This window comes from Marmota monax, unplaced genomic scaffold, assembly GCF_021218885.2.
Source record: "Marmota monax isolate L192 unplaced genomic scaffold, Marmota_monax_Labrador192_F-V1.1 WCK01_AAM20220418_F8-fsc00099, whole genome shotgun sequence".
Classification (NCBI taxonomy): Eukaryota; Metazoa; Chordata; class Mammalia; order Rodentia; family Sciuridae; genus Marmota; species Marmota monax.
The window spans coordinates 1,903,768-1,924,398 of NW_026692126.1; the positions used below are offsets into that span (position 1 = coordinate 1,903,768).

The following is a 20,631-nucleotide window of genomic DNA, read 5'->3' on the forward strand; positions in this document are numbered from 1 at the left end:
CCCAGGCTGAGGCAGGACATACATGAGTTCAAAACCAGCCTCAACAAAGTCACAAACTGATTATCTATACATCCCAAATGCCCACAAACTTGTTTTGTCTGTCTTTGCACAGTGGGAAAAATCTATTGCAGCTCAAAAGCAGCCATGTCTTTTTAGAGAGTAGGGCTTATGCTCTCCAATTTGTCATGGTCCCACCTAGAGTGATTCACTCATTGCAGTCATCTGTTGGCTCCTGGAGGCATTTGAGTTTGCAACCACTGGTGTAAAACCAGAAGGAACCTTCAGGAGCATCTGATCCAATGCCACTCATTTTCTAGATGAGGAAATAAGGAGATCCATAGCAGTTTGTGAAAACTAGTGTTTCATTTTCCAGTACTAGACAGGACCATGGAATGAGGATCTGAGAATATTTATTGAGCACCTACTTGTTCTTATGGTATGTCATTTTTATATCTGTATTTCTGTGAAGTAAGTTGTATGCTCATTCTAAACATGAAAAATATCTCCCCCTGATTTTTTATTTACTGACGGAAAAGGGGTAGAGTCAGTTTCTTAGCCTTTCTTTTTTCTTTAATCACACTGCATTGTTTGTTTGTTTTGTTTTTCCTTCTTTGTTTACTTGTTCTATAGTGCCCAGCACATAAAAGGTCCTCAACAAGTTTGAGGAGCACACTAGGCCTCAGCTACTATGGATTGCCTTATGAGGACACACAGGAAATAGATGAAGTTGCATCATGTGATCCTTAGGTTTCCTTCAAGTTCTACACTTGTGGTTGCAACCTTGAATGCCTGCAGGGACCAGTAATTTTTCCTTAGATGACAGGATATGAGCCAGTATTTGAATCCAGATCCTTCTGAACCAATTAAGCCTCATGTTCTACAATCTCAAATCACTTAAAAATTCCTTTTGCTCCTTGCTTTTATCAGAACTTCTAACTAGCAACAAGTAACTATTACAGAATAAGTAAATGGTGACAAAACACTAACTTTGATCAAAGAAAGTATAAGTGCTAACAGTCTGATGATTTTACCCCTTATCACTAAATAAAATATTAGACTCACTTTCTCTGGAGGCCATACATTTTCCATTAGGGAAAAATTAGAACTTTGGAAAATTAGTAAACTTAAGATTATTACAAAGGAATAAGAGCCCAAAGAAATTCTTGGATGCCCTGTGTATTCGTCTCGTTCTCAGGAAAGCATTTGCTCAGATAAAATTAAATGTGCAAGGATTTTATTAGGGGAAAATGTTTATATGTAAAGGAAAATACAAAGCTAGAACCATTTGACCTTGATGCAAGTCTGACCCCGTGAAGGAAAGAGGAAGAGAGAACAGGGTGAAATGTCCAGGAAGTCCACCTTGAAGTGTAAGGTTCAGCAAAACCCTTTGGGATAAGGTCTTTTTTTTTTTTTTTTTTTTTAAAAAATATTTATTTATTTATTTATTTTAGTTCTCGGCAGACACAACATCTTTGTTTGTATGTGGTGCTGAGGATCGAACCCGGGCCGCACGCATGCCAGGCGAGTGTGCTACCGCTTGAGCCACATCCCCAGCCCCTGGGATAAGGTCTTGGTCCACTCACAAGTCTTTTTGTCAGCTAACCAAGGAGTCCCATCTCCCCTGAAATGGGTTTGCATGCTTATCTCTGCTAACCTCAGTTGGAGGCAGGAACCAGCCCTTGGGAGCTGTGGCCTTGGCCTGGGTGCAAATTCAGGAAATTCACTTCTAAGCAGCATTTGGACCCCTGCTTGGATAACACTCAGTAACCTGAGAGATGCATTCTCATGTCCAGCACACTGGCAGTACAAAAGTGCAGTGCATTCTGCCTGGCCTGTTTACAGATTTGACATACTCCATGTACTTGATCTAGAGTTCCAAAGCAAATTTCCTGTGTTCCCCCACTGTTTGTAGCTACCCTTCACTCCAGGTGTCCAACTATAAATGCAAGATGACTTATGGAAACTGACTGATTGATTCACCTTATTCAGACCCAGCCCTCCTGAATGTACCTAAGAAACCAAGAATATTGGGTCAGAGAGGCAAATGACTGGAAATATTCTGATATGGGAAGGATAATGTTACCATTACATAAAGACCATTATGTGCAAGGACTGTAACCTTGAAGAAAACAGAAGCCTGAACTAATTCCAACTTCAGTATGTTGTCTTTCTTGGTAACAGCTTCTCCATCTTTTTCTAAGAAATTGGGCTTTTCCACCCTCCCCTATACTGGGGATTGAGCCCAGGAGTACTATACCACTGAGCTACATTCCTGGCCCTTTTTATTTTTAGGCAGGATCTCGATAAGTTGTTGAGGTTGACTTTGAACTTGCAATCCATCTACCTCAGCCTCTAGAGTAACTGAGATCAAAAGCTGTGCCACTGTGCCAGTAATGTTGTAGGGGACAGATGAAGCAGGACCCCGGATAGGAAATAGGAAACTGGTTTATTTGGCTGCAGAAAGGTTCAGAGGGCAAAGCTTTCTGCTGTAATCAATCAATCCCCCTGAACCCCAAGTTCAGGCAGTTTCAGAACTTTATACCCATCTTGGAAGGGGAGGGGCTCAGAAGTTCAGTCTGCAGAAGTTCACACAAAAGCAGCTTTTTCTTTCAATGTTCTGGGCAAGTTAACCCTTCAAGGACAGTGCCTGTGAAGGGGAGAGCTTCTTCTCCCCTTTCTTCCCTCTCCCTGCCAGCTGTTACCATGGAGCCCAATTAGTAACATCTTCTCTAATCTTCGAAATGTAAACATCTCTGTTTAGCTCCAGCCCAAGGCCAGAGGCCTTCTTAAAATAATCTTTTTCTTATCACACTCTGCATTTGCAGACACACTTCCCTTGAAAACCTTTACAGATTGTTATATATGTATACATATATATATGTGTGTGTGTGTGTGTGTGTGTATTTATATTTTTTTTACTAGATATCCATAAATGTTTGTGAAAAACTAGTAAAGAGGTGTTCAGCACCCGGAGTGTTGATCTCTTTCAGGCCCGTGGCCAAATTTAATTATTGTAAGAGCAAGAGGAAATAGGAAGCTTAACTACATTGAACTCTTTTGTAGAGATTCTTTTGCTCATAGTCCTTTAATCAATTATGGTGAAGATTTCTGGAGAAGCTTAATTAAGATTTTCTGTGGGGGAGAGGGTGCCACTACAGTAATAGTGGGCATATACCTAAACAAAGCCTCTTTTACCTGTAATCCCAGAAATTTAGGAGGCTGAGGCAGGAGGATATCAAGTTCAAGGCCAGCCTCAGCAACTTAGCAAGGCCTTAAGCAACTCTTGTGAGGCCCTGTCTCAAAATAAAAAACAAAAAGGACCCAGGATGTGGCTCAGTGGTTAAGCACCCCTGAGTTCAATCCCTGGTACAAAAAAATATAGATAGATAGAGATAAAAATAAATACGTAAATAAAATAAATATCATATATACATAAATATATGTGAAATATATAATATCAATATATAATAGTATATAATTAACAAATATATATTTTTATATATTTATTTATATATATAAATATATTTTTATATATTATAAAAATACATATATATTGGGCTGGGGCTATAGCCTCACATGTGTGAGGCACTGGGTTCGATCCTCAGCACCACGTAAAAAATAAATAAAGATACTGTTGTCCATCTACAACTAATAAAAAATTTAAAATATATATATATATACACACACACATGAATATACACAAAACAAAATTTTAAAAATCCCTCTTTAAGTTCTCATATTTGGAAATGTCCTTAATTTAGCAGTAAGAAACTAGGGCAAGGTCATTAAAGGTTATTTTTGCATCCAGAAAACAAGGAATTATTTTTCTTTTAAAGTGTACATATTTTTAAGTCACATGTCCAGAAACAAAAGATTTGAAAAACCTCCTCCCCCTCCGACTCCCCCTCCAAGCCAACCAGTTCCTCTTCACAAAGAAACCAATGTTATCACAATTACATTTTATATATATTCAAGCATACGAATATTTTCCTGCCTTTTTAATGCAAATAATAGATACACTGTTCATAGGTTATTATTAAATTGCATAAATGTACCACGCTTAATTGAATCAGTCCCCTTGTTTTCAATTCACTCTACAAACTGCTGCAGTGTACAGCACTGCACATACATAATTTTTCATATGCACATGAAGGATACATTTACTTAAAAACCAAGGTATATTTACATTCATAATTCCAGAATATCCTCAACAGAATTTATACCAATCCTGCACTCTCATCCACAAAATGCAAATGTCAGGGAGCGTTTTAGATCAGGAAGGTATAATATGGAAGATGGAAATGTTATGTAAAATTAGAATGCTGTCCACTTGGCTATGATTTTATTATCTTTAAGAATCAAAAGTCCACACAGAGGAAAACCGTGTAAGCAAACATACTTAGTTTGGACATTCACATAAGCTGGGCCAAGAAACATCTTTCCCTTCTTAGCCATAAGAGAAGTGCACAGAAATCTACCAGAAGCAAAATTTCTGAACAACGTTCAGCATCAATGACATCGCAAAAGTCAGAAGAGCACAGTGGAGATAAGGACTACTGGGGCCTCTTTAGGAAGATCGTTTGCAATTTTCCCTCACTAGTGGCCACAAGTCCCTTCCACTTATTGTCTTGGAGTGAAAGAATTAAAATAACCCAAGTGGTGATGATTGGCCCCTTATGATGCAGAGAATTCTGAGATCTGTGGAACGCAGCCCTTAGAAGGCTCTCACCGCAGCGGTGGGCTGTACAAAAAGGCCATCGTGTACCATAGCCTCGAAGAAATTTGAAGCCTCTGCGGGTTTTCTCTGTGGGAGTGGATTCCTAAATATCTCGCAGGTAAATTCTACTCCCTGCAATTAGATGCTCAGCTCTGAAAGCCTTGGAATCATCCGTGTCGGCCAACCACGGAGCTGCAAAGCTGCGCGACCCCCTCCCTGGCCCACCTTTTCTTTTTGGCCTCCTCCTGAAGTATGGAAAGTCGCGCACCAGGGTACAGGCCAGTCATGTGATGCCGCCTCCTCACATGATGCGGGCGGGGCGGGCCTCGTGCTGCATTACGTCATCACGTCGCGCGGCCGCAGAGACTAGAGCCGGGACGACCGCGGCTACCGCTCCAGAGCCTCCGGGTCGGGGCGGCGGCGGCGGCGCTCCGGCTCCCGCTGAGCCGCCTGCTGGCCCCGCGCCCCACCCCCTCCCCACGGGCTGGGGACGGGCCCCGCGCAGCTGGGTGGGCCCGGGAGCGGAGGTGAGTGGCGCGGACGTGGTGGCATTCCGCCTTTCTACCCCTCAACTCCTGGTTCTGGCCCTTCCCCCATCCTTGGTCGCCCTCCCAGGTGGAATGGGAGGGTCGCCGGGAGAGGAGGGGTGCTGGGGCTCGAGCGGCTTCCCCTCGGTTCCCCAGCGCCGCGCCCCTCCCGCTCCTCCACCTGGCGGTGCCTGGTGGTTATCAAGGGAGGAGACCCTGTTTCTTATCTGCAGTTGATCCTTCCAGAATTTGGAAACCGTCGCCCCTATCTCCGGTGGTGAAACCCCTTTATTCAGATATTAACGCAAGTTCTAGAATAGATCACTTCCGAAAGGTGAGGGCGAAGACTGCTGAGACTGCTCGGCCAGGCAGGAATGCCCAGAGGAAAGACTACTCTGCACTAAGGTTACAATCAGTTTTGACAAACCGTTAAGTCTAGTCACAGGCTGGGCCCTGCGGTAACGCCCCAGAGCACCTTCAGAGACTGCAGACATTTGATCAGACCTTTCTTGCATCCTTAGAGTTAAAACCAAGTTGATTTAAGGAAAACGTATGCTTTTTTGTAAAAGGAATCTTGCTAAGTCGTTGGAGGGAGTATCTGGAGTGCGTATAGAGAAATGCAGCCATAAACAAGTTGATGAGAATTTAGGATATGGTTTTGGCATTCAAAAATTAGGACTGAGTTGTGGACTTTTTAAGACCAGTTTGACTTTTCTTCCTCATTTTAGAAAGTTTTGTGTTTCAAATAAAACTGTCTCAATAACAACTAACCCCATTTCATTCCTCAGAAATATCCCTGAAGGGAAAAAAAAAAAAGTCACACATCTAGTGTGACTAAAGCCCATCCACAATCAAGAAACTACTTATGCTGATTTTCAAATGTGTAATCTGTTAGTTTATTTAATTAATGCATACAAGTGAACTTTGCACAGTCACCCCCTTGATCTTTACAGGGCATATAGGTCCCAGGAACTCAGGGTTGCTGAAGTCCCTTATATAAAATGGCATTGTATTTGCATATAACCTATTCACATCCTCCTGTATTCTTTAAACCATCTTTACATTATTTATAATACAATGCAAATGCTATGTAAATATTCTTTACCTGTATTGTTTAGGGAATAATGAAAAGAAAAAAAATTGTACATGTTCATTGCATATGAAATTTTACTTGTTCAGTGTTTTTTGATTCATGGTTGGTCAAATCCATAGATGTGGAACTAGAGAAAAAAGAGGTAACTTTTACTTGGAATAGTTGGTGGCTAGATCAAGGTGGTGATGTCAGTAATAGGAGTGTTCTCTACTTCTGGATGTTTGGGTCTGAAGAAGCCTTTTCTTGATTCCTTAATTTATAAAGTTAATTGAGTGTATTCAGTTTCCCCATTTATTCAAATATGCTCTTCATTTTTTTTTCTCTTGTAGTGGCAGAATCCAAGGACCCTTTTTGTTTTTTCTCCATATTACTTGATGGGAGGCATTATGGCCCCCAAAGACATAATGACAAATACTCATGCTAAATCCATCCTCAACTCAATGAACTCCCTCAGGAAGAGCAACACCCTCTGTGATGTGACATTAAGAGTAGAGCAGAAAGACTTCCCTGCCCATCGGATTGTGCTGGCTGCCTGTAGTGATTACTTCTGTGCCATGTTCACGAGCGAGGTAAGTGGTATGATGTTGCCGCACAAATGAGACTCAGAATACATAATCTTGTTGATGTCTCTTTTCACTGAATAAAATAGTAGAAGTTTGATATGATAGTGAACTTTTATGGTAGAGTAGTTAAAACAGGCAGTCTCTGGATAAGATGTGTGTTGTTTTCCTCATCTCTGAATTAGGGGTGGGAATGATAGTACTACATAATAACATGAGATTACTGTAAAGATTATTTTAGAAGGTTACATATAAAGTGCTTAGAAGAGTCTCTAGTGTATAGTAAAACACACAAATGCATTGGATTTTACTTAATGTTTTTTAAGTTTGCCTTCCAGATTTCTCCCAAGATTTAAAGGTGAATACCAGGGGAATAGGAAGGAAGGAAGGAAAGAGGAAGAATAGGATTCAGACCTAATCCAATGCCTTCTAACAATATATGATGAAAAATCAGTATCCATTCTACCAGTATAGATTCCAGAATGATTTCAAATGAGGGGAATAAAATCTAGTGAATGACTATGCAGTTGTAAAGAGTATGACTTGGAAAAAAAACTGACTCATTAATTCTAAGAATTAACAAAGGGAATTAGCAATAGGTTGTCTTTGACAAGTTAAGGATAATTATTTTTATGGACCAGCTACTGTGCTCCATGTTTGTTATGCATATCTCACCTTGGGGGTAGTGTTGCCATCTCATTTTACAAATAAAGGAACAAGATTTATTAAATGAGTTGCCCAAAGTCTTGAACTTGTAAGTGGTAGAGGCAGAATTTAAGCCTGTATTTTCTGACTCTAAGGCCCAGTTTTCACCTACTGTGTTAACTCAGCCTCTGAAATACACATTTTATAGTCTACAATCTAATTTTAAAACCGGTATAGTTTATGTTACTGTGAGCCAGTGCTCAGTCACTTGGTTGGTAGGAAAAACAGAAACTTGACAGGTCGTTCCTGCTAATGTAGGCTAATTTAAAATGATCTTATGTAACATAACCTTACATATCCCTGTGCTATACTGTTTTCCACAATATCTCCCATGAGAAGCAGTTGGCAGGTAACTGGGTAAGGAGAATGCAGCTGCTGAGCATGAAATGGGCTGCTAATGATATATTGTGCATCCTGTTTTTTGTCAGCTTGAAAAAATTTGTCTACATTATTTTTTCCCACATTGAGAAATAAGTATGGAGTTTTGTAAAATCATTCTTTTTTTAAAAACTGTTTTTATCAGGCAAAAATGATACGTGGCTTATGTTTACTCTTAAGAGTAATTGATTTAAAGGAAAGTGCCCAGACCTGGAATTCTAGGTTTGTTTTTTTGGCAGTTCTGTATGAACCCTAGCAGTCATCTAACTGCACTGGGTGGATGTGTAAAAGAATGGTTGAACTAGATGGTTCCTTGTTATCTTCCAGCCATAACATGTTTCTCAAATGTGCAAATGAGAGATCACAGGACTGAGACCAGAGGACCTGGGTTTTACCTGTCTCCTTGTCCCTTAGTAATTAAGTTACCAAGCTCAGGTCATATAACTTATTTTTTTTAATTTTTTTAGTTGTTGATGGACCTCTGTTTATTTATTTATATGCAGTGCTGAGAATCTAACCCAGTGCCTCACACATGCTAAGCTCTACCACTGAGCCACAACCCCAGCCCCCATATAATTTCTGTAAACCTTAGATCATTTATCTCTTAAGTAACAACAACATCATGTTTAACCATTGCCGCAGTCTGGCTGGGCACAAATGCCGCAGTCTGGCTGGGCACACAATCACGAGCCACCACACAGCTTGTAGATTCAAACAGCAACTCTTTATTCCCGAACTCATACCAGCCGTCTACAATCACGTTCTGGGGAAATCCAACGTTCTCTGCCCAAATCCACTCCCACTGGGCTTCTGTCTCCCAAAATATACTGTCTGAATCCCGTGAGAACTCAAGGGGAACTCAGGCAGCAGGATACGCCCTATTCCCAGCAGGAATAATCTTAAACCTTAAACCTGGAACCTAAACTGGGAACGCCCTAAACAGGATTATCTTAAAACCGGGAACACCCTAATCTGCCTTGGTCCTTGAGCAAGGTCACCTACATTCAATGTCACTGCAACATGTCAGCAACATGGGGTATGCTGGCAAGGAAATTGTCATACCTACTTGGCTAATGGCTCCCAGCAAACCATCTAACCAGGTGATGTGGGAATTAGATGAAATAATCGTAAACAAGAAGCATGCTGACAGATTGTGGTGCAAAATGTAAATGTGAAATGTTCTGAGCTCTTACATAAATATAATAATTTTCATATTTAAATTGATTGTCTATTGGAAATACAGTTGATTTATTGAAAGACAGAATACACATACTCATATCTTTTTTTTTTTTTTTTTTTTGGCATCAGGGATTAAACCTAGGAATGCTTAACCATTGAGCCAAATCCCCAGCCCTTTTTAAAAAATTGAGACAGGGTCTTGCTAAGTTTCCCAGGCTAGCATAGAACTTGTAGTCCTCCTATCTCAGCCTTCCACTCACTGGGACCACGGGCATGTACCACCACAGCTGGCTATTAGTGATGTTTTTTTGTTTTTTTTTTTTTTTTTTTTTTTTTTTAAATATTTATTTATTTTTTTAGTTCTCGGTGGACACAACATCTTTGTTTGTATGTGGTGCTGAGGATCGAACCCGGGCCGCACGCATGACAGGCGAGCACGCTACCGCTTGAGCCACATCCCCAGCCCCATAGTGATGTTTTTTAATGTCAGGGATTGATTTGTGTTTTTGCTTTGTTAAGAATGCTTTGATTTCTCTATGATTTGATGAAGAAATCAAAGATAATAAAGCCATCTAGTTCATAGTGTAAGTGTACTAGAGTTTTGTGGGTAATATCACTAAAGTTTAGATCTAGTAAAGTTTTCATGAGGTAATCAGCTTTCAGATAGATTATTGCCTGTAAAGTTGAAGATTTTTACTCTAACAATTTTTTGCTGGGCATGATGGCACACGCCTGTATTCCCAACAACTCAGGAGGCTAAAGCAGGAGGATCACAAGTTCAAAGCCAGCCTTAGTAGTTTAGTGAGGCCCTATGTAATTTAGTGAAACCCTCTCTCAAAATAGAGATAAAAGGGCTGGGGAATGTCTCAGTAGTTAAGTACCCCTGGTACTTCAATCTCTGATACCAAAAAACCCCACATTTTTCTGTGATTATCTGGCCTTATCAGTACTCATTATTTCAAGGAACTATTCTAGACCAAATGTACAACCAATTACAAGTTACTCAGTAATCCTAAAATAGAGTCATCCCAATATTTTGTAATTGAATTTTGTATTTGTGTGTGCTAAGGAGCAAAGCTATGGCCTCACACATGCTAGGCAAGGACTCTGCCACAGAGCTAATATCTCAAAGACCCATTTTTTGAAAAAGTATCAAACAATTCAGTTGTATTCAGAATGTTAATAGAAGGCCCCTTGAGGTAATCTGCATGTTCCTTTTCATCATTACCAACTTTAGTCTAAAGGTAGATGACAGAATTTGGTAAATTTGGAAAATGTGGACTTATAGCCCACAGGATCCTCTAGAAGCTTCATATTTTGTATGTTAAAAGCACATGGCTGGGTACAATGATACATGCCTGTAATCCCAGTGGCTCAGGAGGCTGAGGCAGGAGGATCATGAGTTTAAAGCCAGCCTCAGCAAAAGCAATGTGCTAAGCAACTCAGCAAGACCCTGTCTCTAAATAAAATATTAAAAAGGGCTGGGAAATGGCCCAGTGGTTGAGTGCCCCTGAGTTCAATTCCCATTACCAAAAAAAAAAAAAAGCTCATGGACACTAGTGGTATATTCATACTGCATTTGTTCTATTCTTTAAAATATCTATTTTTGTTTTAATATGGAGTTGGGATTTTAAATTATTCACTCGTAAAATTGGTATTCTACCTCTCTATACTCCTAGGGTTACAGATAACTGCCTTCTCCATTTGAAAAGCTCCAAATTTATGCCCTATTTCCTTTATACAAATCTAATAAATAGATCATCATTTTAAAAAAGATGTTTATATGATTGATATTATTAACATCCTTTTTATCTGTGGGGATTTGAGATTTTACCTTTATGTTGTAGAAGTATTCTTAGAAAATATTCTTAGATAGAAAGTAGTCTTTCTTATCCTGTGAATTTTCAGCTTTCAGAGAAGGGGAAACCATATGTTGATATCCAAGGTTTAACTGCTTCTACCATGGAAATTCTGTTGGACTTTGTATACACAGAAACAGTCCACGTGACAGTAGAGAATGTACAAGAACTGCTCCCTGCAGCCTGTTTGCTTCAGCTGAAAGGTACAGACATTGAAAGTTGGTTTTGTTCATACCAGAATAGCCCTGGAAATATTTAAAATAGATATAAACTTAATCATAAAACTCATGGAAACCAACTATGGGAACATAAGTTTACCATCCGTGGTTTTTGAATCTTTGAGCAATGAAAGATCAAATGTCAATAACATTATGAAAAAGCCTCTCCAAATATGAGTATCCAGCTATGAAAGAGAGTGTTTACACCTCTTCTGTTTTTTAAAACAGTGGAAGAATGAATAATATATATATTTTCTGACACATACGTGTATATGATACCCCTGTAAGAGTTCGTTCTTCTAAGCCAAAGAGGAATGGAACCTGATGGTATTCATTGCCTGTATAGATATATTTAACTGCTTGGCCATCACATGGCCAGATTGATATGGAGCCTACGGGCACTTTTCATGGTAAACTTTTTTGTATCTTTAAATTTTTGATCCATGTAAAATATCTATTAAAATTTAACATGATATAAGAAAATGACAGCGTAAAAGTCACACAAGTAGACATAATCTCCCTTCCAGTTTCCAGGCTGTTTTCATTCTTTGCTTTTTATATACATATAATTGAAATATTTTCCATTTTTATTCCAGGATAAGATAGTTAGAAGTTTTTGCATTAGTCCAGAGTTATAAAATTAAGGTTACACTCTGAACTTTTTTTTTTTTTTTTTTTTTTTTAATGTGGTACCAAGGTAGAACCCAGGGCCTTGTGCATAGTAGAATTTTAGGCAGGCACTCCACTACTGAACTACAACCCCTACTTTGATCTTTCTGATTAGAGAAGTATGAAATTGTTTGTAGTATTTTCTGTTTTTTCCTTCACTGGAGCCTTTTAATAAGGTTTGATGTAGAGTATAAAATAGTTACATTTGCTGAATTATTAATTAATTTTATAGATTGATTTCCAAGTTTTATAGTTTTGCTTAATTGTGCTAGTGTCCCTGGAAGCAGTTCATCTTGCTATACTCATTTTAAAGATGAAGCAGAGGCAGATATAAAATTCTTATGAAAGTGACATAGCTCATAAGGCAGAAATAAGATTTTAATTCCTTAAACATAGAATTTCTAGCCAGGCGTGGTAGCACACACCTGTAATCCCAGTGACTTGGAAGGCTGAGGCAGGAGGATTGTAAGTTTGAGGCCAGCCTCAGTAACTTAGTGAGACCTTGTCTCAAAATTTTAAAAAAAAATTGAAAAGAGCTGGGGATATGGCTTTGTGGTTAAGCACCCCTGGGTTCAATCCCTGGAACTGAAAAAATAAAATAAATTTTCTAATCTGCTTCTTAGGTGTTGAGCTGGTATTCCTCTGAGAACATACAAAGATGATGGTTGACATCCAAGAATATAAGACCAATTCACACCTGACCCAAATGTCTTGGAAGTATATTCACTACCTATGTTTGTTCTAGGGGTGAAGCAGGCCTGCTGTGAATTCTTAGAAAGTCAACTGGACCCTTCTAATTGCCTGGGTATCAGGGACTTTGCTGAAACTCACAATTGTGTTGACCTGATGCAAGCAGCTGAGGTTTTTAGCCAGAAGCATTTTCCTGAAGTGGTACAGCATGAAGAGTTCATCCTTCTGAGTCAAGGAGAGGTGGAAAAGCTAATCAAGTGTGATGAAATTCAGGTAAAGATTTGACTTGGTGTTATGGTTTCTTCAAAACTGGGCCATATCACAATGGGGGAGGGGATTAGATCTCATGATTCAGGGGAGAGCAGGGGAGTGGAAGGGATGAGAAGGGAGGGAGGAAGGAAAAAAAGATGGAATGAATCTAATAACATCATGTTTTATTTATTTATACACTCTCTAGAGGGAATATCTCCTTTTTTGTATTTGAAAGTCAATCAAGAAAACCAATAAAAAATAAATATAGGAGTGAAAAGATCAGTAAAGAGAAAAGGGGGAGGGAGAAGTGGGAAGGGGAATGGGGATTGGAAATCAGATTCCTTTTATGTATAATTATGTCAGAAGGAACTCACATAATATGTATAAATATAATGCTCTAATAAAATAAAACAGGGCCATTACAAACTTGCAAAGGAGTTACTATGCTTCTGTATCAGAGCTTCATAATTAAGCTGGCTCCAAAAATATTGGCTCCAAAGACTTCAATTTATTTGCCTGTTTATGGAGAAGGAGTTTACCATATTCTTCCTTAAATATATGATCCTAGTGGTTAAGAACCACTATTAAATAGAGCCAAATAAGCAGAGATTGGAAGCAAGATAAAGGTCCAAAGAATACTATTATCCATTTACTCATTTTACAGAGATTTATTGAGAGTATCTACTATGTGGCAATCACTAAAACAGGTGCTATGAATCCAAAACTGGTAAAATACAATTCACAGTGTAGAACTAGACACAGACATATAGACAAAAAAAGAACAGAATATAATGAAAATAATGAGCATATACAAAGTAAGAAAATCACACTGGGCGGCACATGCCTGAAATCCCAGCAGCTCTGGAGACTGAGGCAGCAGGATCACAAGTTCAAAGCCAGCCTCAGCAACTTAGTCAGGCCCTGAGCAACTCAGCAAGACCCTGCCTCTAAAGAAAATACCAAAAGGGCTGGGGATGTGGCTCAGTGGTTAAATGCCCCTGAGTTCAATCCCCAGTACCAAAAACAAAAAGAAGAGTAAACTTTTGCCCAGGAGTGGATCAAAAAGGAAGAAACAAAAAACTTTGGGCTGAGCATGGTGGTGCATACCTGTAATCCAAGTTACTAGAGAGGCTGAGGTAAGGAGATCATAAGTTTGAGGCCAGCCTTAGCAACTTAATGAGGCCCTAAGCAATTTAGCAAGACCCTCTCTCAAAAAAAAAAAATTTGAAAGGCCGGGGGTGCTGGGGATGTGGCTCAGTGATTTTTTTTTTTTTTTAAGAGACAGAGAATTTTAATATTTATTTTTTAGTTTTCGGCGGACACAACATCTTTGTTTGTATGTGGTGCTGAGGATCGAACCCGGGCCGCACGCATGCCAGGCGAGCATGCTACCGCTTGAGCCACATCCCCAGCCCGTGGCTCAGTGATTAAGCACCTCAGTGTTCAATCCCCATTACCACACACACACAAAAAAAAAGTTTGGTAAAAAAATGAGGGCCTGCATAAGCAAGAGCCAGACATAACTGCTTTACAGAGTTGCACAGGCATGGAAGGAAGGGTCCTGTGAACTGGATGTTAAAAGAGTAGTGCTTCATCTAGCAGAGGAAAAACTACCTGTGCCAGGTACCCACTCAGTGACTGAACCCAGCAAGAAGAATCTTAGTCAACCCCAATTCTAAATCAAAGTACCAGAAGTTTAGCAAAGTTTTTATGCAGATAGGTCTATAGTTAGGCTTAGAATTGGAGTGAAAAATCCAATGCCTTTGACACCTGTAGTTTTAATCTCTAATAGCCTAATTCTGTAGATAGCAACTTCTGGAAAAATACCTGTCAGAGCCAAGTGGTAGGATAGACTGTTGGATTTTGTTTCCCCCATTTAGGAGAAATTTGATTTTCTAGGCAAACTAGTAAGATTCTCCTCACTTTTCTCCTCATGCTCCTCTGGTAATAAGAAAATTGGAATTTTCATTAAGGGGTTTCCTCATGGAAGCTAGTGGCACCTCAAAAGAGATTTAAATTTTATAAAGAATTAAAAATTTGATTAATAGTCTTAAGTGCCGCAGGAGGAATTTGTTGCTTGAAGAAATTCTCGGGCTGGGGTTGTAGCTCGGTGGTAGAGTACTTGCAAAACATGTAAGGCACTGGGTTCGATTTTCAGCACCACATAAAAATAAATAAATAAAGATATTGTGTCCATCTACAACTAAAAAAAAAAAAAATTAAACAGAAAGAAAAAAGAAATTCTGTGATTTTGCGGGGGGTTGGGGGCATACACCAGGGATTGAACGCAGGGGTACTCAGCCATTGAGCCACATCCCCAGCCCTATTTTGTATTTTATTTAGAGACAGGGTCTCACTGAGTTCCTTAGCACCTTGCTTTTGCTGAGGCTGGCTTTGAACTCAGGATCCTTTTATCCCAGCCTCCCAAGCCACTAGGATTACAGGCATGCTCCACACTGGGCCTCTGATATATTTTTGTAAACCAAATGATTACTTCCTGAATTATTTTGTCAGAACTAAGATTTTTATGTAACAAAATGACAGATTTTATATATATATATTTTTTTTTAATTTTATATATGTATTATTATATTTTATATATATATATATATATTTTTTTTTTTTTTTTAATTTTAGCCAACTTTTTTGTTACAGGTTAGTGACTTTTCTGAGGGAAAATTTATTAGGACACATTGGTGAAATTGTTTCTAACAAAAGAGGAATTATCTTGCAACTTCACATGCTGTTTCAGCCCAAAGAGACTACTGTTACAAAAACTGCTGAGTCAAGAATATGCTAAAGGGGGATGGGGTTGTGGCTCACTGGTAGAGCGCTTGCCTAGCACATGTGAGGCGCTGGGTTCAATCCTTAGCACCACATAAAAATAAATAAATAAAAGTATTGTGTCCATCTGTAACAAAAATATATATATATATATATGTTAAAATCTTAGTTCTCTTCTCATGGTGTAGGACATGTAAATCCTTGTGCTGACAGGCCAAGCATAGCCAAAAATTGTATTCTTCAATCTTGGAAACTGGCAGTTTGTTAGATTTGCTTGAAAATTGGCAATTTGCTTGATTTTTCTTGATTTATCCATAAATATAGTGAATGAAATAAGCACTATAGACATAAAGTTCACTGTATGTGATAATAAAATAGCCGGTACTTATTCAGCATTTACTATTGGTTTATTTACCAGATATTTATTGGGCACTTACTATGTGCCCAGAACACTTCTAGGTGCTGGGATCCAGCTGTGAACAAAACAGACAAAAATCTGTTTCTTGGAGCTTCCATTCTAAGAAGTCTGCTCTTGGTATTTTTATCTTATTTAATTCTTACATCTCCATTTTTTTTTTAAATATTTATTTTTTAGTTGTAGTTGGACACAATACCTTTATTTCACTCATTTATTTTTATGTGGTGCTGAGGATGGAACCCAGGGTCCCGCACATGTGAGGCAAGCGCAAGGCAAGCGCTCCACCGCTGAGCTACAACCCCAGCCCCTATACCTCCATTTTTGAAAGAAGAAACCGAGGCTTGGAAATTAACCATTATACCACACCTAGTAAGTAGTAGAGCCAGGATTCAAATGCAATCATTCTGGCTCCAGAGTCTCTTCTGTTAACCACAAAAGCTGGGAGCTTTGTCACATGGTCAGTTTGTTCGTAATTTTCCAAATGAGAAAGCAATTCAGATGTAATTTATTTTATTTTGGAGCTGTGAAGACTTAGGAACAAAGTAAAATGTAACAAAGCCTTATTCAGAAGTTAGAAGCTTACATGAAAAACAGTTTGAGAGGGTTTTTTTTTGTTTTTTTTTTTTTTTTTAGTTTTCCGTAAGTATATAGTAAGACTGGCCTTTGCTTTTTATCTGTAATTACAACAAATGGCATATTTTTCTATTTATATACCATCCAGAAATAGGAACCAGATGACTTGATTCCCAGTTGCTAACACTTCCTCTTATTAAATAAAACAGTAGTATATAAAACAGTGGGAAGAAGTATATCATGTTGGTTAAAATAACATGGATTTTACAGTCAGAATTGGGTATAGTCTTGGCTGTGTAACATGTGTTATCTGTTAACTTTACATTTCCTCTCCTATAAAATGAAAATAATATTAGTATTAGTACATAGAACTATTCTGAGCATTAAATGAGAAAGCCAGTGGCTGATACGTAGAGAAATCTTCGTGAAAATTCATTAAAGAGAAACTATTTTTTTCTATAGTGAAGCATTAACATTGAAGTTTTTCTCCCCCCAAATTTAGCTGTTTCTCTGCAATTCTCATTTATTTGGCTTCATTAAAAGTAAGAAGTTCTTCCCATGATTGAAAAACTCATCTTTACATTGTTGTATCTAATTTAAACCTAGAAGCTGGGCGTGGTGGCGCACACCTGTAATCCCAACTACTCAGAAGGCTGAGGCAGGAGGATAGCAAGTACATGGCCAACCTCCGCAACTTAGGAAGACCCTCAAATAAAATGAAAGGCACTGGGAATGTAGGTCGGTGATAGAGTGCTTGCCAACATGTGTGAGGCTCTGTGTACCACAAATAAATAAATAAAATAGATAGATAGTAATTTAAATCTAGAATGTTTCAAGAATCTAGCATGCATCTGCTTTAAACTATCATTCCTTTAACAGCAACAAAAACTTACCAAATCATGGACACCCTCTGCACCCTCCCCTGAATTTACTCCATCAATATCCTGGAATATTTTGACCTCCCAAATACTTCTCTAGTACATCCATTTGTGTGTGTGTGTGTGTGTGTGTGTGTTGAGGGGTGGGGGTAATACCTAAGGGCACTTAGGCACTTAACTATATCCCTACCCACTTTTTATTTTTTATTTTGAGACAGAGTCTCACTAAGTTGCTGAGGCTGGCTTTAAACTTGTGGATCCTTCTGCTTCAGCCTCCCAAGTACTGGGATTAAAGGCATGTACCAGTGCCCCCGGAGGACATCTGTTCTTTATCACACTGCCACAACTGTAATCTAAATGCCTTCATCTTTTGCATATTATACCAGAATGACATCTAATTGATCTTCCAGCTCTTGGCCATTCTAAATTCTACTTTTGGAAGCCAGGTTTTTGTTTGTTTGTTTTTTGATTTTGATTCCAGGGATTAAATCCTGGGACACTTAACCACTGAGCCACATCCCCAGTCCCCTTCCTTTTTAATATTTTTTTAGTTGTCAATGGACCTTATATTATTTATTTATATGTGGTGCTGAGAATTAAACCCAGTGTCTCACACATACTAGAAAAGCACTCTACCCGTGAGCTACAACCCCAACCCCCCAGCCCTTTTCTGTATTTTATTTAGAGACAGGGTCTCACTGAGTTGCTTAGGACCTCATTAAGTTGTTGAGGCTGGCTTTGAACTTGCTATCCTCCTGCCTCAGCCCCCTTAGTTGTTAGGAGTGGTGCACCACTATGCCCAGCCCCAGGTAATCTGTATAAAACACCAAAATTCTCATATTTCTAGATTGCTTGAAACCTTTTAATAATTTCCAGTTTCTCTTAAAGTAAAATCCAGTCGTCTTATGTCCTTCTGGGATCTTGCCCTTAGTTACCTCTCCATCATCATCTGTTATCTTTTTTTTTTTTTTTTTTTGGTACTGGAGATTGAACTCAGGGGCACTCCAGCACTGAGCCATATCCCCAGCCCTATTTTTTTGTATTTTATTTAGAGACAGGGTCTCACTGAGTTACTTAGTGCTTCACATTGCTGAGGCTGGCTTTGAACTTGCAATCCTCCTGTCTCAGCCTCCTGAGCTGCTGGGATTATTGTTATCATTTTTCCATTTCCTCATTCATTCGACTACACTAGCCTTCTATCATTTCCTCAAGCTGCCAGTTCTTTTTTTCTCTAGGAGAGTGCTGTTCAACAGCATACAGAAAAAAATCTGTAAAAGTGGAAATGATCTGTTCTGTCTTGTTTAATAGCCACTAGCCACACATTGTTGTTAGGTATTTGAAATGTGATCAGTGCAACTAGAAGCTAAAGTTTTGATATAATTTTAGTTAATTTAAATGTAATACCCATGAGTGGCTAGTAGCTACCATATTGGAAAGTGCAGCTGAACGAGTACTTTTGAATGTGCTCTTCTATCTTCCTTAGAGTACTCTCCTTCTCCCTGGCTATGTGCTACTCATCCATCAGATTGAAATGTATTGCTTCTCCAGAGAGGCCTTCCTTGACCCATCAATGTAAATTAGGAAATCACATGCTATTCTCTCTCATCACTAGTACTTTCCTATAGAGTACGTATTAACAGATTGTTCAGTTTTCCATTTAACAGTTGCCTCTCCACTTAAGAGGAAGTATCATATCTGATTTATTCACTGCTACATAGTCAGTTTCAGGACAATGCCTGGCACTTAGTTGGGTTTCAATAAATCCATCAAATGAATGAACTTTCTGGAACACTTTCTGCACTTCCAGAATACCATAGTTCTTGAAAAAAAAAAAAGCTCACAGGGTAGTTTTTTTTTTTTTAATCTAGTCCCAGTGATACTCTAAAAGGTATCTCTCAGAACATACCCTAGTGCCTGGTGGTAAGGACACAGGGACCTATTCTTTGGTGTCTGTCTTTGGGAAGTCCTAGGTGTTGTTATACTTAGTGTCCTGGTGGTATAACATAAGGCTTTTTAGGAGGTCTTATCTTATCAAGTTTGTTATATACAAGCCTAGTCCTAAGTTCCCCAAATGATTAATTATATATAACATCTCAAATAACACAGTGCCTAATACTTAATAGTTGCTTAAATGCTAAGTGACAGTGCTTTGAAAACTGTAGCATTCCAGATGATGACAATAGAAGCTTCTGCTTCAGAGCTTGTGTGATGATTTGGAGGATAAGCCCAGAATATTTAGACCAGAATTATGAATAAAAGTTACTTCAAGAGCCAGTTTTGATTTGGACAACAGATTCTCCTACCCACTTTCCCTAAGGTTGCAGAAATAACCAGGCAAAAATTCAGAAATGGGAAAAATTCTGACACGATGGGCAACAAGTGACCTATTATATTAATTGGGTACTATCTTAATCTCTGTTGTTGTTGTTGTTTAATCAAAGTTGACAGTGTAAAATCTTTGTCTAAAAAGATTGTTTCCAAAGAAATTGTTTCCAAAAGAGTGTTTATTACCTATTTCTGGAAGATGGGAAGTAATGGTGTTGAGCAACAGAGAGCAGAAAGGACCAAGTAAACATCGTTACACTTTTTGAGATTGTGAGCTAATCATAAAAGCAAAAAATTCATGATGTGTAATTATACATTTACAGGTAGATTCTGAAGAGCCGGTCTTTGAGGCTGTCATCAATTGGGTGAAGCATGCCAAGAAAGAGCGAGAAGAATCTTTGCCTGACCTGCTACAATATGTGCGGATGCCCCTACTGACGCCCAGGTACATTACAGATGTAATAGATGCTGAGGTAAGTCATGCAAGACTCTCTGAATCCAAACCCTTGACTATCTCCTATAGCTTAATATTTACTGTGTCCTTAAAACTGGTCATTTTAGTGTGCTTGGTTTGCCTCTCCAGGAATGCGAGAGGATAGTGCTGGATACTCATCAGGCACATTTCTAAGAAAAGTAGAAGTCAGACTCCTGACACTAGTCAAAATCTGTGGTTTAATTTAATTTTGTGTGTGTGTGTTTGTTTACATACCTCTAAGGGTTTTACTTAAACAACATCAGATGATATACTTTATTCCCTTCCCTATTGCACACAAATTGTTATAGATTGCCCTGAAAAAAAGAGCAGA

General features: G+C 38.7%; 1 protein-coding gene across 1 annotated transcript in view; it reads left to right on the forward strand.

Moving 5' to 3' along the window:
- Nucleotides 1-5,091: 5,091 nt before the first annotated feature.
- Klhl12 (kelch like family member 12) overlaps nt 5,092-20,631 on the forward strand; it is a 30,556-nt gene continuing 15,016 nt past the window's right edge. The window contains exons 1-5 of the mRNA XM_046463813.2: nt 5,092-5,244; nt 6,667-6,906; nt 11,068-11,221; nt 12,651-12,868; nt 20,149-20,298. Of these exons, the coding sequence (XP_046319769.1) occupies nt 6,712-6,906; nt 11,068-11,221; nt 12,651-12,868; nt 20,149-20,298 (717 nt within the window). The 5' untranslated portion in view covers nt 5,092-5,244; nt 6,667-6,711. The remainder of the gene's footprint in view (nt 5,245-6,666; nt 6,907-11,067; nt 11,222-12,650; nt 12,869-20,148; nt 20,299-20,631) is intronic.